Below are 17,195 nucleotides of genomic sequence, written 5' to 3'. Positions count from 1 at the left end.
GCCTATATGGACATAAGAAAAGAGGAGAAATACAAACATTTGAGTCTGATTATCATTATTAAGTAAATTAACTAATATAAGATGTATAATTGAATACAACAATCTAATCTGTACTCCGAATGAAAAAATTATTTACAAAAAATAAACTATTTTAATCAATTGTAATGTACAATCAGTTCTCTACTTAAATGCATAGCCTAACTAGTCTTGAACAAAATATAATTCACTATTCATAGGTTTATCTAGACTTTCTAGAAGAAACAAGGCTATATATAAAGAAGTTTGGCCCAGTAAAATGAATGCAGAACTGAAAAAGGTGCATTCTCCTATCATCTAGATTCAAAACATAATTTAATGTGATGAGTTAGAATATTTATGTAATACTGTTATTTCTACTCTCGTTATTATCCTGCAGTAGCCAGTACTGAGTCACGTACGGCTACATACGAGGTCACGTCCAGAGTCACTGAATGATAAATGACCAAAAGGAACATCCTATCGTGACATCTACAGCAGTGGTTCCCAACCTTTTTCGGTTACTGTTCCACCAACTAAATGTTGCTCTGCCCAGAGTACCCCTGATTTACCCCTTCATTTGCATTTTTACCAGTAGTCCAATGGTCTCATGAGTCTTCTCAAGTACCCCCTGTGGTAAGACCCAGTACCCCCTGTGGATAGACCCAGTACCCCCTGTGGATAGACCCAGTACTCCCTGTGGATAGACCCAGTACCCAATGTGGATAAACCCAGTACCCCCTGTGGATAGACCCAGTACCCCCTTTAGATAGACCCAGTACCCCCTTTAGATAGACCCAGTACCCCCTGTGGATAGACCCAGTACCCCCTGTGGATGGACCCAGTGCTCCCTGTGGATAGATCCAGTGCTCCCTGTGGATAGACCCAGTACACCCATTAGATAGACCCCCTGTGGATAGACCCAGTATTCCCTGTGGACAGACCCAGGACACCCTTTAGATAGACCCAGTACCCCCTGTGGATAGACCCAGTACCCCCTTTAGATAGACCCAGTACCCCCTGTGGATAGACCAGGTACCCCCTGTGGATAGACCCAGTACTCCCTGTGGATAGACCCAGTACTCCCTGTGGATAGACCCAGTACCCCCCGTGGATAGACCCAGTACTCCCTGTGGATAGACCCAGTACCCCCTGTGGATAGACCCAGTACCCCCTGTGGATAGACCCAGTAACCCCTGTGGATAAACCCAGTACCCCCTGTGGATAGACCCAGTAACCCCTGTGGATAGACACAGTACCCCCTGTGGATAGAGCCAGTACTCCCTGTGGATAGACCCAGTAATCCCTGAGGATAGGCCAGGTACCCCCAGGGTCCTAGTACCCCCTGTGGATGGATCAGGTACCCGCAGGGGTCCTAGTTGCCCCTGTGGATAGACTAGGTGCCCCCAGAGGTCCTAGTACCCCCTGTGGATAGGCCAGGTACCTCCAGGATCCTAGTTCGCCCTGTGGATACACCTGGTACCTCCAGGGTCCTAGTACCCCCTGTGGATAGACCCAGTACTCCCCGTGGATAGGCCAGGTTCCCCCAGGGTCCTAGTACCCCCTGTGGATAGATCAGATAACCCCAGGTGTCTTAGTACCCCCTGTGGATAGGCCAGGTACCTCCAGGATCCTAGTTCCCCCTGTGGATAGACCCAGTACTCCCTGTGGATAGGCCAGGTACCCCCAGAGCTCCTAGTTCCCCCTGTGGATAGACCACGTACCCCCAGGGTCCTAGTTCCCCCTGTGGATAGACCACATACCCCCAGGGTCCTAGTTCCCCTGTGGATAGGCCAGGTACCCCCAGGTGTCCTAGTAACCCCTGTGGATAGGCCAGGTACCCCCAGAGATCCTAGTTCACCCTGTGGATAGACCACGTACCCCCAGGGTCCTAGTTCCCCCTGTGGATAGACCAGGTACCTCCAGGGGTTCTAGTTCCCCCTGTGGTTAGACCACGTACCTCCAGGGTCCTAGTTCCCCCTGTGGATAGACCAGGTCCCCTCTGGGTCCTAGTTCCCCCTGTGGATAGACCAGGTACCCCCAGGGTCCTAGTTCCCCCTGTGGATAGACCACGTACCCCCAGGGTCCTAGTTCCCCTGTGGATAGGCCAGGTACCCCCAGGTGTCCTAGTAACCCTTGTGGATAGGCCAGGTACCCCCAGAGATCCTAGTTCACCCTGTGGATAGACCACGTACCCCCAGGGTCCTAGATCCCCCTGTGGATAGACCAGGTACCTCCAGGGGTTCTAGTTCCCCCTGTGGTTAGACCACGTACCTCCAGGGTCCTAGTTCCCCCTGTGGATAGACCAGGTCCACTCTGGGTCCTAGTTCCCCCTGTGGATAGACCTGATACCTCCAGGGTCCTAGTTCCCCCTGTGGATAGACCAGGTACCTCCAGGGTCCTAGTTCCCACTGTGGATAGACCAGGTACCTCCAGGATCCTAGTTCCCCCTGTGGATAGACCCAGTACTCCCTGTGGATAGGCCAGGTACCTCCAGGGTCCTAGTTCCCCCTGTGGATAGGCCAGGTACCCCCATGGTCCTAGTTCCCCCTGTGGATAGACCAGGTACCTCCAGGATCCTAGTTCCCCCTGTGGATAGACCCAGTACTCCCTGTGGATAGGCCAGGTACCTCCAGGGTCCTAGTTCCCCCATGTGGATAGGCCAGGTACCCCCAGGGTCCTAGTTCCCCCTGTGGATAGACCAGGTACCTCCAGGCGTCCTAGTACCCCCTGTGGATAGGCCAGGTACCCCCAGGGTCCTAGTTCCCCCTGTGGATAGGCCAGGTACCCCAGGGTCCTAGTTCCCCCTGTGGATAGGCCAGGTACCCCCAGGGTCCTAGTTCACCCTGTGGATAGGCCAGGTACCCCCAGGTGTCCTAGTAACCCCTGTGGATAGGCCAGGTACCCCCAGGGTCCTAGTTCTCCCTGTGGATAGGCCAGGTACCCCAGGGTCCTAGTTCCCCCTGTGGATAGGCCAGGTACCCCCATGGTCCTAGTTCCCCCTGTGGATAGACCAGGTACCTCCAGGATCCTAGTTCCCCCTGTGGATAGACCCAGTACTCCCTGTGGATAGGCCAGGTACCTCCAGGGTCCTAGTTCCCCCATGTGGATAGGCCAGGTACCCCCAGGGTCCTAGTTCCCCCTGTGGATAGACCAGGTACCTCCAGGCGTCCTAGTACCCCCTGTGGATAGGCCAGGTACCCCCAGGTGTCCTAGTACCCCCTGTGGATTGGCTAGGTACCCCCAGGGATCCTAGTACCCCCTGTGGATAGGCCAGGTACCCCCAGGTGTCCTAGTACCCCCTGTGGATAGGCCAGGTACCCCCAGGGTCCTAGTTCCCCCTGTGGATAGGCCAGGTACCCCAGGGTCCTAGTTCCCCCTGTGGATAGGCCAGGTACCCCCAGGGTCCTAGTTCACCCTGTGGATAGGCCAGGTACCCCCAGGTGTCCTAGTAACCCCTGTGGATAGGCCAGGTACCCCCAGGGTCCTAGTTCTCCCTGTGGATAGGCCAGGTACCCCAGGGTCCTAGTTCCCCCTGTGGATAGGCCAGGTACCCCCAGGGTCCTAGTTCCCCTGTGGATAGGCCAGGTACCCCCAGGTGTCCTAGTAACCCCTGTGGATAGGCCAGGTACCCCCAGGGTCCTAGTTCTCCCTGTGGATAGGCCAGGTACCCCAAGGTCCTAGTTCCCCCTGTGGATAGGCCAGGTACCCCCAGGGGTCCTAGTTCCCCCTGTGGATACCTCCAGGGTCCTAGTTCCCCTGGTTGGGAACCACTGATTTACAGAATATACATTATTTAAAAGCACAATTCGAAGCATCAATCCATTCCATGTGTATAGCGCTTATACAAAATTTTGTCACAGAGAAAGCTTTACTAAATGTGGGGCCAGTAGGTCTATACAGGCAGTTACTCACCACAATCTCCATCAATTGCTTCATCCGGCTGCCAGGAAAAGCCCCCACCTCGGAGACAGTCGACCACGTCATTGTGGAGCTCCTGATCTGTGCAAAGTGTGTGCAATGCAATGGCAACGCATTTTGCAGGATATGGGGACTGTTCTCTGTTGTGCATGAGAACTTCAAACACATTCCGCCTTTGTGTTGACTGTCTGTCTACTACAAGCAGTAGGCTTCCGGTAAAATGTAAGATGTAAAATGTTGTGTAATCACAAATCCCCATACATCTGAAATTCTTCAATGTCATCACTTATTTTGACATAAATTTGGTTGTCCAAAACGCTACCATCTTGCACTGCGTCTTTGCTGATGAATGTCCTGATCTCTGGCCAGTCGTTTGGTGACATGATGTTTCGGGTGTTAACTCAGGTTAACTCAGGTTAACTTAACTGCTTCAAATAGGTCAGAAAATGTATTTAACCGACTGTCTGCAAATAACGTAAATAATATGAATTTGTTTAACCCGGATCATAAATAGTATGAGTTTTGGCTGACCAAAGCCATGCTGGCACGCCAGAGAAATTACATATCTGTGCACACAGGTCCCAAGTGTGTGTGTTTGTGTCACTGTCCAATCAGAGCCCCAAAGCGGGTGATCTGAGGTGGTTTGGTCTTTGATTCTCACGCATCAGCATGGGAAATCATCAAGGGAGAGTGGACACTATATGAGCACAGCACGGCAGAAAAAAAAGTGAAGCTCATCTGTTACAAATTAAATGTGCATGGCCTAACAGAATAAACCACAGAGTTAGAGAACGTCCTACCAGTAAATTAAATGTGTATGGCCTAACATAATAAAACACAGAGTTAGATAACGTCCTACCAGTAAATTAAATGTGTATGGCCTAACAGAATAAACCACAGAGTTAGAGAACATCCTACCAGTAAATTAAATGTGTATGGCCTAACAGAATAAACCACAGAGTTAGAGAACATCCTACCAGTAAATTAAATGTGTATGGCCTAACAGAATAAACCACAGTAAATTAAATGTGTATGGCCTAACATAATAAAACACAGAGTTAGAGAACATCCTACCTGCTTTCCCAATCTGCACAGCCAGTTTGGTGAGTTTACCCTGTAGAACACTCTTCTCTTTCTTTGTGGTGTTGCCTCTCTTTTTCTCCTCCACCTCTCCTCCCTCTGCACTCTTTAGAGGCTGCATCTCCATGGCTACAGCCTCGTCCTGCTTCTTGGCTGGAGGACACACACAGGAGTTTCGAAGTAAGCCCAACCTGATCCCTGACCTCCAACCTCAGACCCTGTCTGTGATAGGTTACCTTTATTCTGGTTGTTCTCCACCATCACTTCGGGCTGCTTCCCTGAGAGGGATAATCATTTCATTAATCAATCAATCAATTAATCATTAAATCAATCAATTAATCAATGTTTGCTACAAATGAATGTAAATACTATGTAGTTGTTAACTCCATCTTACCCTTCTTCTTCTTGTCATCCTCCTCCTCCTCTTCCTCCTCCCCCTCTCCGGCTCCCAACAGTGTAAAGATGATGCCAGTCTGAGAGTTGACCCCCACAGCTGTTACCAGCATCCTACCCGAACCCTCCATCACATGGGTACCTATAGAGAGAAACACACACACGGACATGACAAATTATATAAAAATGTGCACAAAGCACAAACACATGTTCATATAACCACCCCCCCAAACACACACACACACACACACACACACACACACACACACACACACACACACACACACACACACACACACACACACAAACACACACAAACACACACACACACACAAATTAAGATGGCGTTGTACTGGTTGACTGATACTAGATAATAAGATGGAGGACCTCTGATCATCCCTCCATTCTACTGGCTAATGTACAGTCACTAGATAATAATATGGACCTCTGATCATCCCTCCATTCTACTGGCTAATGTACAGTCACTAGATAATATGATGGAGGACCTCTGATCATCCCTCCAGTCTACTGGCTAATAAACAGTCACTAGATAATACGATGGAGGACCTCTGATCATCCCTCCATTCTACTGGCTAATGTACAGTCACTAGATAATAAGATGGACCTCTGATCGTCCCTCCATTCTACTGGCTAATGTACAGTCACTAGATAATAAGATGGACCTCTGATCATCCCTCCATTCTACTGGCTAATGTACAGTCACTAGATAATAAGATGGAGGACCTCTGATCATCCCTCCATTCTACTGGCTAATGTACAGTCACTAGATAATAAGATGGAGGACCTCTGATCGTCCCTCCATTCTACTGGATAATAAACAGTCACTAGATAATAAGATGGAGGACCTCTGATCATCCCTCCATTCTACTGGCTAATGTACAGTCACTAGATAATACGATGGAGGACCTCTGATCATCCCTCCAGTCTACTGGCTAATAAACAGTCACTAGATAATAAGATGGACCTCTGATCATCCCTCCATTCTACTGGCTAATGTACAGTCACTAGATAATAAGATGGACATCTGATCATCCCTCCATTCGACTGGCTAATAAACAGTCACTAGATAATAAGATGAACCTCTGATCGTCCCTCCATTCTACTGGCTAATGTACAGTCACTAGATAATAATATCGAGGACCTCTGATCGTCCCTCCATTCTACTGGCTAATAAACAGTAACTAGATAATAAGATGAACCTCTGATCGTCCCTCCATTCTACTGGCTAATGTACAGTCACTAGATAATACGATGGAGGACCTCTGATCGTCCCTCCATTCTACTGGCTAATAAACAGTCACTAGATAATAAGATGAACCTCTGATCGTCCCTCCATTATACTGGCTACTGTACAGTCACTAGATAATACGATGGAGGACCTCTGACCGTCCCTCCATTCTACTGGCTAATGTACAGTCACTAGATAATACGATGGAGGACCTCTGATCGTCCCTCCATTTTACTGGATAATAAACAGTCACTAGATAATAAGATGGAGGACATCTGATCATCCCTCCATTCTACTGGCTAAAAACAGTCACTTGATAATAAGATGGACCTCTGATCATCCCTCCATTCTACTGGCTAATAAACAGTCACTAGATAATAAGATGAACCTCTGATCGTCCCTCCATTCTACTGGCAAATAAACAGTCACTTGATAATAAGATGGAGGGCCTCTGATCGTCGTTCCATTCTACTGGCTAATAAACAGTCACTAGATAATAAGATGAACCTCTGATCGTCCCTCCATTCTACTGGCTAATGTACAGTCACTAGAGAATACGATGGAGGACCTCTGATCGTCCCTCCATTCTACTGGCTAATGTACAGTCACTAGATAATACGATGGAGGACCTCTGATCGTCCCTCCATTCTACTGGCTAATAAACAGTCACTTGATAATAAGATGGACCTCTGATTGTCCCTCCCTACTACTGGCTAATGTACAGTCACTAGATAATAAGATGGACCTCTGATCGTCCCTCCATTCTACTGGCAAATGTACAGTCACTAGATAATAATATGGAGGACCTCTGATCGTCCCTCCATTCTACTGGCTAATGTACAGTCACTAGATAATACGATGGAGGACCTCTGATCGTCCCTCCATTTTACTGGATAATAAACAGTCACTAGATAATAAGATGGAGGACATCTGATCATCCCTCCATTCTACTGGCTAAAAACAGTCACTTGATAATAAGATGGACCTCTGATCGTCCCTCCATTCTACTGGCTAATAAACAGTCACTTGATAATAAGATGGACCTCTGATCGTCCCTCCATTCTACTGGCTAATGTACAGTCACTAGATAATAAGATGGGCCTCTGATCGTCCCTCCATTCTACTGGCTAATGTACAGTCACTAGATAATAAGATGGAGGACCTCTGATCGTCCCTCCATTCTACTGGCTAATAAACAGTCACTAGATAATAAGATGGGCCTCTGATCGTCCCTCCATTCTACTGGCTAATAAACAGTCACTTGATAATATGTCGGAGGACCTCTGATCGTCTTATGGGTAAATGGTTAAAACAGTATGTAAACATTACTAAAGTGACCAGCGTTCCATGACTATGTACATAGAGCAGCGGCCTCTAAGGTGCAGGGTTGAGTAACCAGGTGGTGGTCAGTTAGTGACAGTGACTAAAGTTCAGGGCAGGGTACTGGGCAGAGGCCGGCTAGTGGTGACTATTTAAAAGTCGGATGGCCTTGAGATAGGTCGCAGTTGGTTGGTAGGGAGACGCAACTTCCACGTCGCAGTTTTAAATGAGAACTTAACTAGCCTACCTGGTTAAATAAAGGTGAAATTAAAGATAGAAGCTGTTTCGCGGGGTGACAGTGGAGAGGCTTGCTTGCGGACAGTGCAGTTGCCATACCAGGCGGTGATACAGCCAGATAGAATGCTCTCAATGGTGCATCTGTAAAAGTTTGTGAGGGTCTTAAGGGCCAAGGCACATTTCTTCAGCCTCCTGAGGATGAATTTTAAGCTTTTAGTCTTCTCCACTGAGGCCCCATCGATATAGACTGACTCCCTCTGTTATCTCCTGAAGACCACGATCACCTATTTCACTTTGTTGAAGTTGAGAGACAGGTTATTTTCCTGGCACCACTCTGCCAGGGCCCTTCATCTCCTCCCTGTAGGCTGACTCGTCATTGTAGGAAATCAGGTCTACCACTGTTGTGTTGTCTGCAAACTTGACGATTGATTTGAGGATCAGCATAGTGGAGGTTTTGTTGCCTACCTTTACCAACTGGTGGCGGCCTGTCATGAAGTCCAGGACCCAGATGCACATGACGGGTTTCAGACCCAGGGCCCCGAGCTTAATGATCAGCTTGGAAGGTATTATGGTGTTGAATGCTGAGCTGTAGTCAGTGAACAGCATTCTTACATAGGTATTTTTCTTGTCCAGATGGGATAGGGCAGTGTAAAGTGCGATGGCGATTGCGTCAGCCGTGGATCTATGGTGGTGCTATGCAAATCGCAGTGGGTCTAGGGTGTCAGGTAAGGTGGAGGTGATATGATCCTTAACTAGCCTCTCAAAGCACGAGCGATAGTAATTTAGATCAGGTACCTTTGCTTTCTTGGGTACAGAAACAATGGTGGACATCTTGAAGCAAGTGAGGACAGCAGTCTGGGATAGGGAGAGATTGAATATCTCCGTAAACACTCCAGCCAGCTGGTCTGCACATGCTCTTCTGCGCATGCTGTGAGGCAAGGGATGCCGTCTTGTCCGGCTGGGCCGGCAGCCTTGCGAGGGTTAACGTCTTACTTAAATGTCGTACTCATGTCGGACACGGGAGAACGAGAGGTCACAGTTCTCTGCCGCGGTGGTGGTACTGTGTTTTCCTTGAAGTGGGTAAAGAAGTTTAGCTTGTCTGATAGCAAGACGTTGGTGTCCTACCACATACGTCTCATGTCTGAGCTGTTGCTTGGCAACTCCACCTTGTCCCTGTACTGACGGTTTGCCTGTTTGATTCCCTTACAGCATAACTGGACTGTTTCATTTTGCCTGTTTGACTCCCTTACAGAAAAACTGGACTGTTTCTACTCAACCATATTCCAAGTCACCTTGCCGTGATTAAGAGTGGTGGTTCGCGCTTTAAATTTTTCACAAATGCACATTTTTTGGTTTGGATAGATTTTAATGGTCACGGTGGGATCGATATCCCCTATGCACTTCCTGATTAACTCGCCACGGTGTCAGTGTATACGACAATGTATTCTCAGAGGCAACCCGGAACATATCCCAGTCCGCATGATCAAAATAATCTTGAAGCATGGATTCGGATTGGTCAGACCAGCAGTCCTTACCACAGGTACTTCCTGTTTGAGTTTCTGCCTATAGGAAGGGACGAGCAAAAGGGAGGTGTGATCTGATTTGCTGAAGGGATGGCGGGGGAGGGCTTTGTAGCCATCCCGGAATGGGGAGTAACAATGGTTGAGAGTATTTGATGCACGAGTAGCACAGGTAATGTGTTGGTAAAACTTTGGCAGCGTTTTCCTCAGATTTGCTATATTGAAGCCTCAGGATATACGGTTTCCAGTTTGCACAAAGTCCAGTGTAGTTCCTTGAGAGCTGTTGTGGTTTAGGCTTGAGGGGGGAATATACACGGGTGTGACGATGACCAAAGAGAATTCTCTCGGGAGGTATTACAATACAATATAATTATAATATGGTCAGCATTTGATTGTGAGGTATTTTAGGTCAGGAGAACAAAAGGACTTGAGTTTCTGTACATCATCACAATCACACCATGAGTAGTTAATTATGAAACATACACCTGCTCCTTTCTTTTTCCCCAGAGAGTTCTTTATTCCTGTCTACGAGATATACTGAGAACCCAGCTGGCTTTATGGATGGGGACAGTATATCTGGAGAGAGCCATGATTCAATGAAACAGAAGCTGTTACTGTCCCTTCTGTCTCTCTGGAAGGAGATCCTCGCTCTGAGCTAATCTACTTTATTGTCCAGGAACTGCACATTAGCGAGTAATATACTCGGAAGTGGTGGATGGTTTGCACGCTTCCTGAGTTAGAATTAAAGTTCACTCTGAATAACTATTTTGGTTTAAGTGAAATCACCTTGGGGGATACAAACACATTTAGGAATGAGTCACCGCTGAGTCACCGCTGCTCTGATATCCAAAAGGTATTTCCATCTGTAAGTAATACTGCAAAAAACACTTTCTGGAAATAACACACACACAAAAAAAAGATACTGCAACGTTGCTTTGGAGCCAGGAACCAGGTGAGCATGTCTATTGGCGACATCTTGATACAGTCATGAAGGAGGCGCGACAGTCATGAAGGAGGCGCGACAGTCATGAAGGAGGCGCAACAGTCATGAAGGAGGCGCAACAGTCATGAAGGAGGCGTGACAGTCATGAAGGAGACGCGACAGTCAAGAAGGAGGCACGACAGTCATGAAGGAGGCGCGACAGTCATGAAGGAGGCGCGACAGTCATGAAGGAGGCGCGAGAGTCATGAAGGAGGCGTGACAGTCATGAAGGAGGCGCGACAGTGCCTCATCCCACTCAGGAGGTTGAAAAGGTTTGTCATGGGCCCTTAAATTCTCAATAAGTTCTACAGCTGTACAATTGAAAGCATCTTGACTGGATGCATCACTGCTTGGCAATAACACCGCCCTCGATAGCAGATGGTGGTGCGGACAGCCCGCTACATCACTAGGGCCGAGCTTCCTGCCATCCAAGACCTCTATACCAGGCAGTTTGAAAGGAAGGCCCTATAAATTGCTGAAGAGTCCAGCCACCCAAGCCAATGACTGTTCTTTCTGCTTCCGCATGGCAAGTGGTACCGTTGCATATAGTCTGACACCAACAAGATCCTGAACAGCTTATATCCGCCAAGTCATAAGACTGCTAAAAAGCTAACAAAATGGTCACGGACTATCTGAGTTGACCTGTATTTTATTCTTATTTTTGCACTGTCTCTATGCAGACTCACAGGGCCCTACACACTCACACAAACACTCACTCCATCATTTGCTCACTCACACATAATATGCACATGCATTTACAGTGCCTTGCAAAAGTATTCATCCCCCTTGGCGTTTTTCCTATTTTGTTGCATTACAACCTGTAATTTAAATAGATTTTTATTTGATTTAATGTAAAGGACATATACAAAATAGTCCAAATTGGTGAAGTGAAATGAAAAAAAGTACTTGTTTAAAAATGTTAAGAACAATTTAAAACGGAAAAGTGGTGTGTGCATATGAATTCACCCCCTTTGCTATGAAGCCCCTAAATAAGATCTGGTGCAACCAATTACGTTCAGAAGTCACATAATTAGTTAAATAAAGTCCACCTGTGTGCAATCTAAGTGTCACATGATCTCAGTATATATACACCTGTTCTGAAAGGCCCCAGAGTCTGCAACACCACTAAGCAAGGAGCACCACCAAGCAACTGGCACCATGAAGACCAAGGAGCTCTCCAAACAGGCCAGGGACAAAGTTGTGGAGAAGTACAGATCAGGGTTGGGTTATAATTTTGTTTTATCCGAAACGTTGAACATCGCACGGAGCACCATTAATTCCATTATTAAAAAATGGAAAGAATATGGCATCAATCAATCAATCAATCAAATGTATTTTATATAGCCCTTCGTACATCAGCTGATATCTCAAAGTGCTGTACAGAAACCCAGCCTAAAACCCCAAACAGCAAGCAATGCAGGTGAAGAAGCACGGTGGCTAGGAAAAACTCCCTAGAAAGGCCAAAACCTAGGAAGAAAAAAGAACAAACCTGCCAAGAGAGGGCTGCCCATCAAAACTCATGGACCAGGCAAGGAGGGCATCAGAGAGGCAACAAAGAGACCAAAGATAACCCAGAAGGAGCTGCAAAGCTCCACAGTGGAGATTGGAGTATCTGTCCATAGGACCACTTTAAGCCGTACACTCCACAGAGCTGGGCTTTACAGAAGAGTGGCCAGAAAAAAGCCCTTGCTTAAAGAAAAAATAAGCAAACATTTTTGGTGTTTGCCAAAAGGCATGTGGGAGACTCCCCAAACATATGGAAGTCAGATGAGACTAAAATGTAGCTTTTTGGCCATCAATGAAAACGCTATGTCTGGCACAAACCCACCACCTCTCATCATCCTGAGAACACCATCCCCACAGTGAAGCATGATGGTGGCAGCATCATGCTGTGGGGATGTTTTTCATCGGAAGGGACTGGGAAACGGGTAAGAATTGGAGGAATGACGAATGGCGCTAAATACAGGGAAATTCTTGAGGGATTTAAGCTGGAACGGAGGTTCACCTTCCAGCAGGACGATCACCCTAATCATACTGCTAAAGCAACACTCGAGTGGTTTAAGGGGGAAACATTTAAATGTCTTGGAATGGCCTAGTTAAAGCCCAGACCTCAATCTAATTGAGAATCTGTGGTATGACTTTAAAGATTGCTGTACACCGGAAGGACCGATCTAACTTGAAGGACCTGGAGCAGTTTTGCCTTGAAGAATGGGCAGAAGTCCCAGTGGCTAGATGTGCCAAGCTTATAGAGACTTACCCAAAGAGACTTGCAGCTGTAATTGCTGCATAAGGTGGCTCTAAAAAGTATGGACTTTGGGGGGATGAAAAGTTACACATGCTCAAGTTTCTGTTTTTTTGGCTTATTTCTTGTATGTTTCACTATAAAAAAAACATTTTGCGTCTTCAGTGGTAGGCATGTTTTCTAAATTAAATGATTCAACCCCCCCCAAAAATCTATTTTAATTCCAGGTTGTAAGGCAACAAAATAGGAACAATGCCAAGGGGGGTGAATACTTTCGCAAGCCACTGTATGCTGACTCCACACACACACACACACACACACACACACACACACACACACACACACACACACACACACACACACACACACACACACACACACACTGCTGCTACTCTACCTCCATCACTCCAGTATCCCTGTCACATTCCCTGTCACATTATATAGATACAGTGACTTGCGAAAGTATTCGGCCCCCTTGAACTTTGCGACCTTTTGCCACATTTCAGGCTTCACACATGAAGATATAAAACTGTATTTTTTTTGTGAAGAATTAACAACAAGTGGGACACAATCATGAAGTGGAACGACATTTATTGGATATTTCAAACTTTTTTAACAAATCAAAAACTGAAAAATTGGGCGTGCAAAATTATTCAGCCCCTTTACTTTCAGTGCAGCAAACTCTCTCCAGAAGTTCAGTGAGGATCTCTGAATGATCCAATGTTGACCTAAATGACTAATGATGCTAAATACAATCCACCTGTGTGTAATCAAGTCTCCGTATAAATGCACTTGCACTGTGATAGTCTCAGAGGTCCGTTAAAAGCGCAGAGAGCATCATGAAGAACAAGGAACACACCAGGCAGGTCCGAGATACTGTTGTGAAGAAGTTTAAAGCCGGATTTGGATACAAAAAGATTTCCCAAGCTTTAAACATCCCAAGGAGCACTGTGCAAGCGATAATATTGAAATGGAAGGAGTATCAGACCACTGCAAATCTACCAAGACCTGGCCGTCCCTCTAAACTTTCAGCTCATACAAGGAGAAGACTGATCAGAGATGCAGCCAAGAGGCCCATGATCACTCTGGATGAACTGCAGAGATCTACAGCTGAGGTGGGAGACTCTGTCCATAGGACAACAATCAGTCGTATATTGCACAAATCTGGCCTTTATGGAAGAGTGGCAAGAAGAAAGACATTTCTTAAAGATATCCATAAAAAGTGTCATTTAAAGTTTGCCACAAGCCACCTGGGAGACACACCAAACATGTGGAAGAAGGTGCTCTGGTCAGATGAAACCAAAATTGAACTTTTTGGCAACAATGCAAAACGTTATGTTTGGCGTAAAAGCAACACAGCTGAACACACCATCCCCACTGTCAAACATGGTGGTGGCAGCATCATGGTTTGGGCCTGCTTTTCTTCAGCAGGGACAGGGAAGATGGTTAAAATTGATGGGAAGATGGATGGAGCCAAATACAGGACCATTCTGAAAACCTGATGGAGTCTGCAAAAGACCTGAGACTGGGACGGAGATTTGTCTTCCAACAAGACAATGATCCAAAACATAAAGCAAAATCTACAATGGAATGGTTCAAAAATAAACATATCCAGGTGTTAGAATGGCCAAGTCAAAGTCCAGACCTGAATCCAATCGAGAATCTGTGGAAAGAACTGAAAACTGCTGTTCACAAATGCTCTCCATCCAACCTCACTGAGCTCGAGCTGTTTTGCAAGGAGGAATGGGAAAAAAATTCAGTCTCTCGATGTGCAAAACTGATAGAGACATACCCCAAGCGACTTACAGCTGTAATCGCAGCAAAAGGTGGCGCTACAAAGTATTAACTTAAGGGGGCTGAATAATTTTGCACGCCCAATTTTTCAGTTGTTGATTTGTTAAAAAAGTTTGAAATATCCAATAAATGTCGTTCCACTTCATGATTGTGTCCCACTTGTTGTTGATTCTTCACAAAAAAATACAATTTTATATCTTTATGTTTGAAGCCTGAAATGTGGCAAAAGGTCGCAAAGTTCAAGGGGGCCGAATACTTTCGCAAGGCACTGTATATATACCTCCATCACTCCAGTATCCCTGTCCCCTTCCCCCTATACACATCTACCTCCATCACTCCAGTATCCCTGTCCCCTTCCCCCTATACACATCTACCTCCATCACTCCAGTATCCCCTTACCCTTATACATATCTACCTCCATCACTCCAGTATCCCTGTCTCCTTCCCCCTATACATATCTACCTCCATCACTCCAGTATCCCTGTCTCCTTCCCCCTATACATATCTACCTCCATCACTCCAGTATCCCTGTCCCTTTCCCCCTGTATATATCTACCTTCATCACTCCAGTATCCCTGTCCCCTTCCCCCTATATATATCTACCTCCATCATTCCAGTATCCCTATCACCTTCCCCCTATACATATCTACCTCCATCACTCCAGTATCCCTGTCCCCTTCCCCCTATACACATCTACCTCCATCACTCCAGTATCCCTGTCCCCTTCCCCCTATACACATCTACCTCCATCACTCCAGTATCCCCTTACCCTTATACATATCTACCTCCATCACTCCAGTATCCCTGTCTCCTTCCCCCTATACATATCTACCTCCATCACTCCAGTATCCCTGTCTCCTTCCCCCTATACATATCTACCTCCATCACTCCAGTATCCCTGTCCCTTTCCCCCTGTATATATCTACCTTCATCACTCCAGTATCCCTGTCCCCTTCCCCCTATATATATCTACCTCCATCATTCCAGTATCCCTATCACCTTCCCCCTATACATATCTACCTCCATCACTCCAGTGTCCCTGTACATTGTTAATATGGTACTGACCCTGTATATAGTCACCTTCCCCTATACATATCTACCTCCATCACTCCAGTATCCCTATCTCCTTCCCCCTATACATATCTACCTCCATCACTCCAGTATCCCTGTCTCCTTCCCCCTATACATATCTACCTCCATCACTCCAGTATCCCTGTCCCCTTCCCCCTATACATATCTACCTCCATCACTCCAGTATCCCTGTCCCCTTCACCCTATACATATCTACCTCCATCACTCCACAGTATCCCCTTCCCCCTATATATATGTACCTCCATCACTCCAGTATCCCTGTCCCCTTCCACCTATACATATCTACCTCCATCACTCCAGTATCCCTGTCCCCTTCACCCTATACATATCTACCTCCATCACTCCACAGTATCCCCTTCACCCTATACATATCTACCTCCATCACTCCAGTATCCCCTTACCCCTATACATATCTACCTACATCACTCCAGTATCCCCTTACCCCTATACATATCTACCTCCATCACTCCAGTATCCCTGTCCCCTTCACCCTATACATATCTACCGCCATCACTCCACAGTATCCCCTTCACCCTATACATATCTACCTCCATCACTCCAGTATCCCCTGACCCCTATACATATTTACCTCCAACACTCCAGTATCCCTGTACATTGTTAATATGGTATTGGAACTGACTTTTAAAATACATCCTGTACATAGTTACTTAATTAATTGTGCATTTCACATCTCTTATTATTATTTCTTATATGTTTCTGTTCTTCCTCGCTATTTTTAGTATTACATTGCTATTGATTACTGCATTGTTGGAGTTGGAGCTAGAAAGGCATTTCACTGTACATGTGACAATGTTGCAATACACAAACACACCCACCAGAGAGCAGCATGGGGTCTTTGTCCACAGTCTTCCCAACGTGGTCTGATTCCCCAGTCAGAGAACTCTCATCAATCTTCAGGTCATTTCCCTGGATCAGGATTCCATCCGCTGGCAACAGGTCCCCTATAGAAAGCATACAATACATACAGTACATAATGTTATACACATAGGTACAGATACAATATATAAAGTATACAGTTGAAGTCAGAAGTTTACATTCACTTAGGTTGTTGTCATTAAAACTCGTTTTTCAACCACTTCACAAATGTCTTGTTAACGAACTATAGTTTTGGCAAGTCGGTTAGGACATCTACTTTGTGCATGACAGAAGTAATTTTTCGAACAATTGTTTACAGACAGATTATTTCACTTATAATTCACTGTATCACAATTCCAGTGGGTCAGAAGTTTACATACACTAAGTTGACTGTGCTTTTAAAGAGCTTGGAAAATTCCAGAAAATGGTACAAAAGTATCTATATCCATAGTACAATGAGTATTATATCGACAT

The 17,195-nt window shown here is 46.1% G+C and overlaps 1 protein-coding gene across 2 annotated transcripts in view; it reads right to left on the bottom strand.

The window, feature by feature from the left end:
• Positions 1 to 17,195, bottom strand: part of LOC110515266 (plasma membrane calcium-transporting ATPase 2) — a 158,518-nt gene that overhangs the window by 108,011 nt on the left and 33,312 nt on the right. For both annotated transcript variants that reach the window (XM_090204070.1, XM_090204071.1), the window contains exons 6-9: positions 16,682 to 16,807; positions 5,411 to 5,551; positions 5,253 to 5,294; positions 5,011 to 5,169 (exon numbers count right to left, since the gene is read on the bottom strand). In XM_090204070.1, coding sequence (XP_090060196.1) covers positions 5,011 to 5,169; positions 5,253 to 5,294; positions 5,411 to 5,551; positions 16,682 to 16,807 — 468 coding nt within the window. The remainder of the gene's footprint in view (positions 1 to 5,010; positions 5,170 to 5,252; positions 5,295 to 5,410; positions 5,552 to 16,681; positions 16,808 to 17,195) is intronic.

Source organism: Oncorhynchus mykiss, chromosome 16 (assembly GCF_057628025.1).
Source record: "Oncorhynchus mykiss isolate SJ-2025 chromosome 16, ASM5762802v1, whole genome shotgun sequence".
NCBI lineage: Eukaryota > Metazoa > Chordata > Actinopteri > Salmoniformes > Salmonidae > Oncorhynchus > Oncorhynchus mykiss.
The sequence above is the reverse complement of the archived record's forward strand: the minus strand, read 5'-3'. Positions and strand labels throughout refer to the sequence as shown.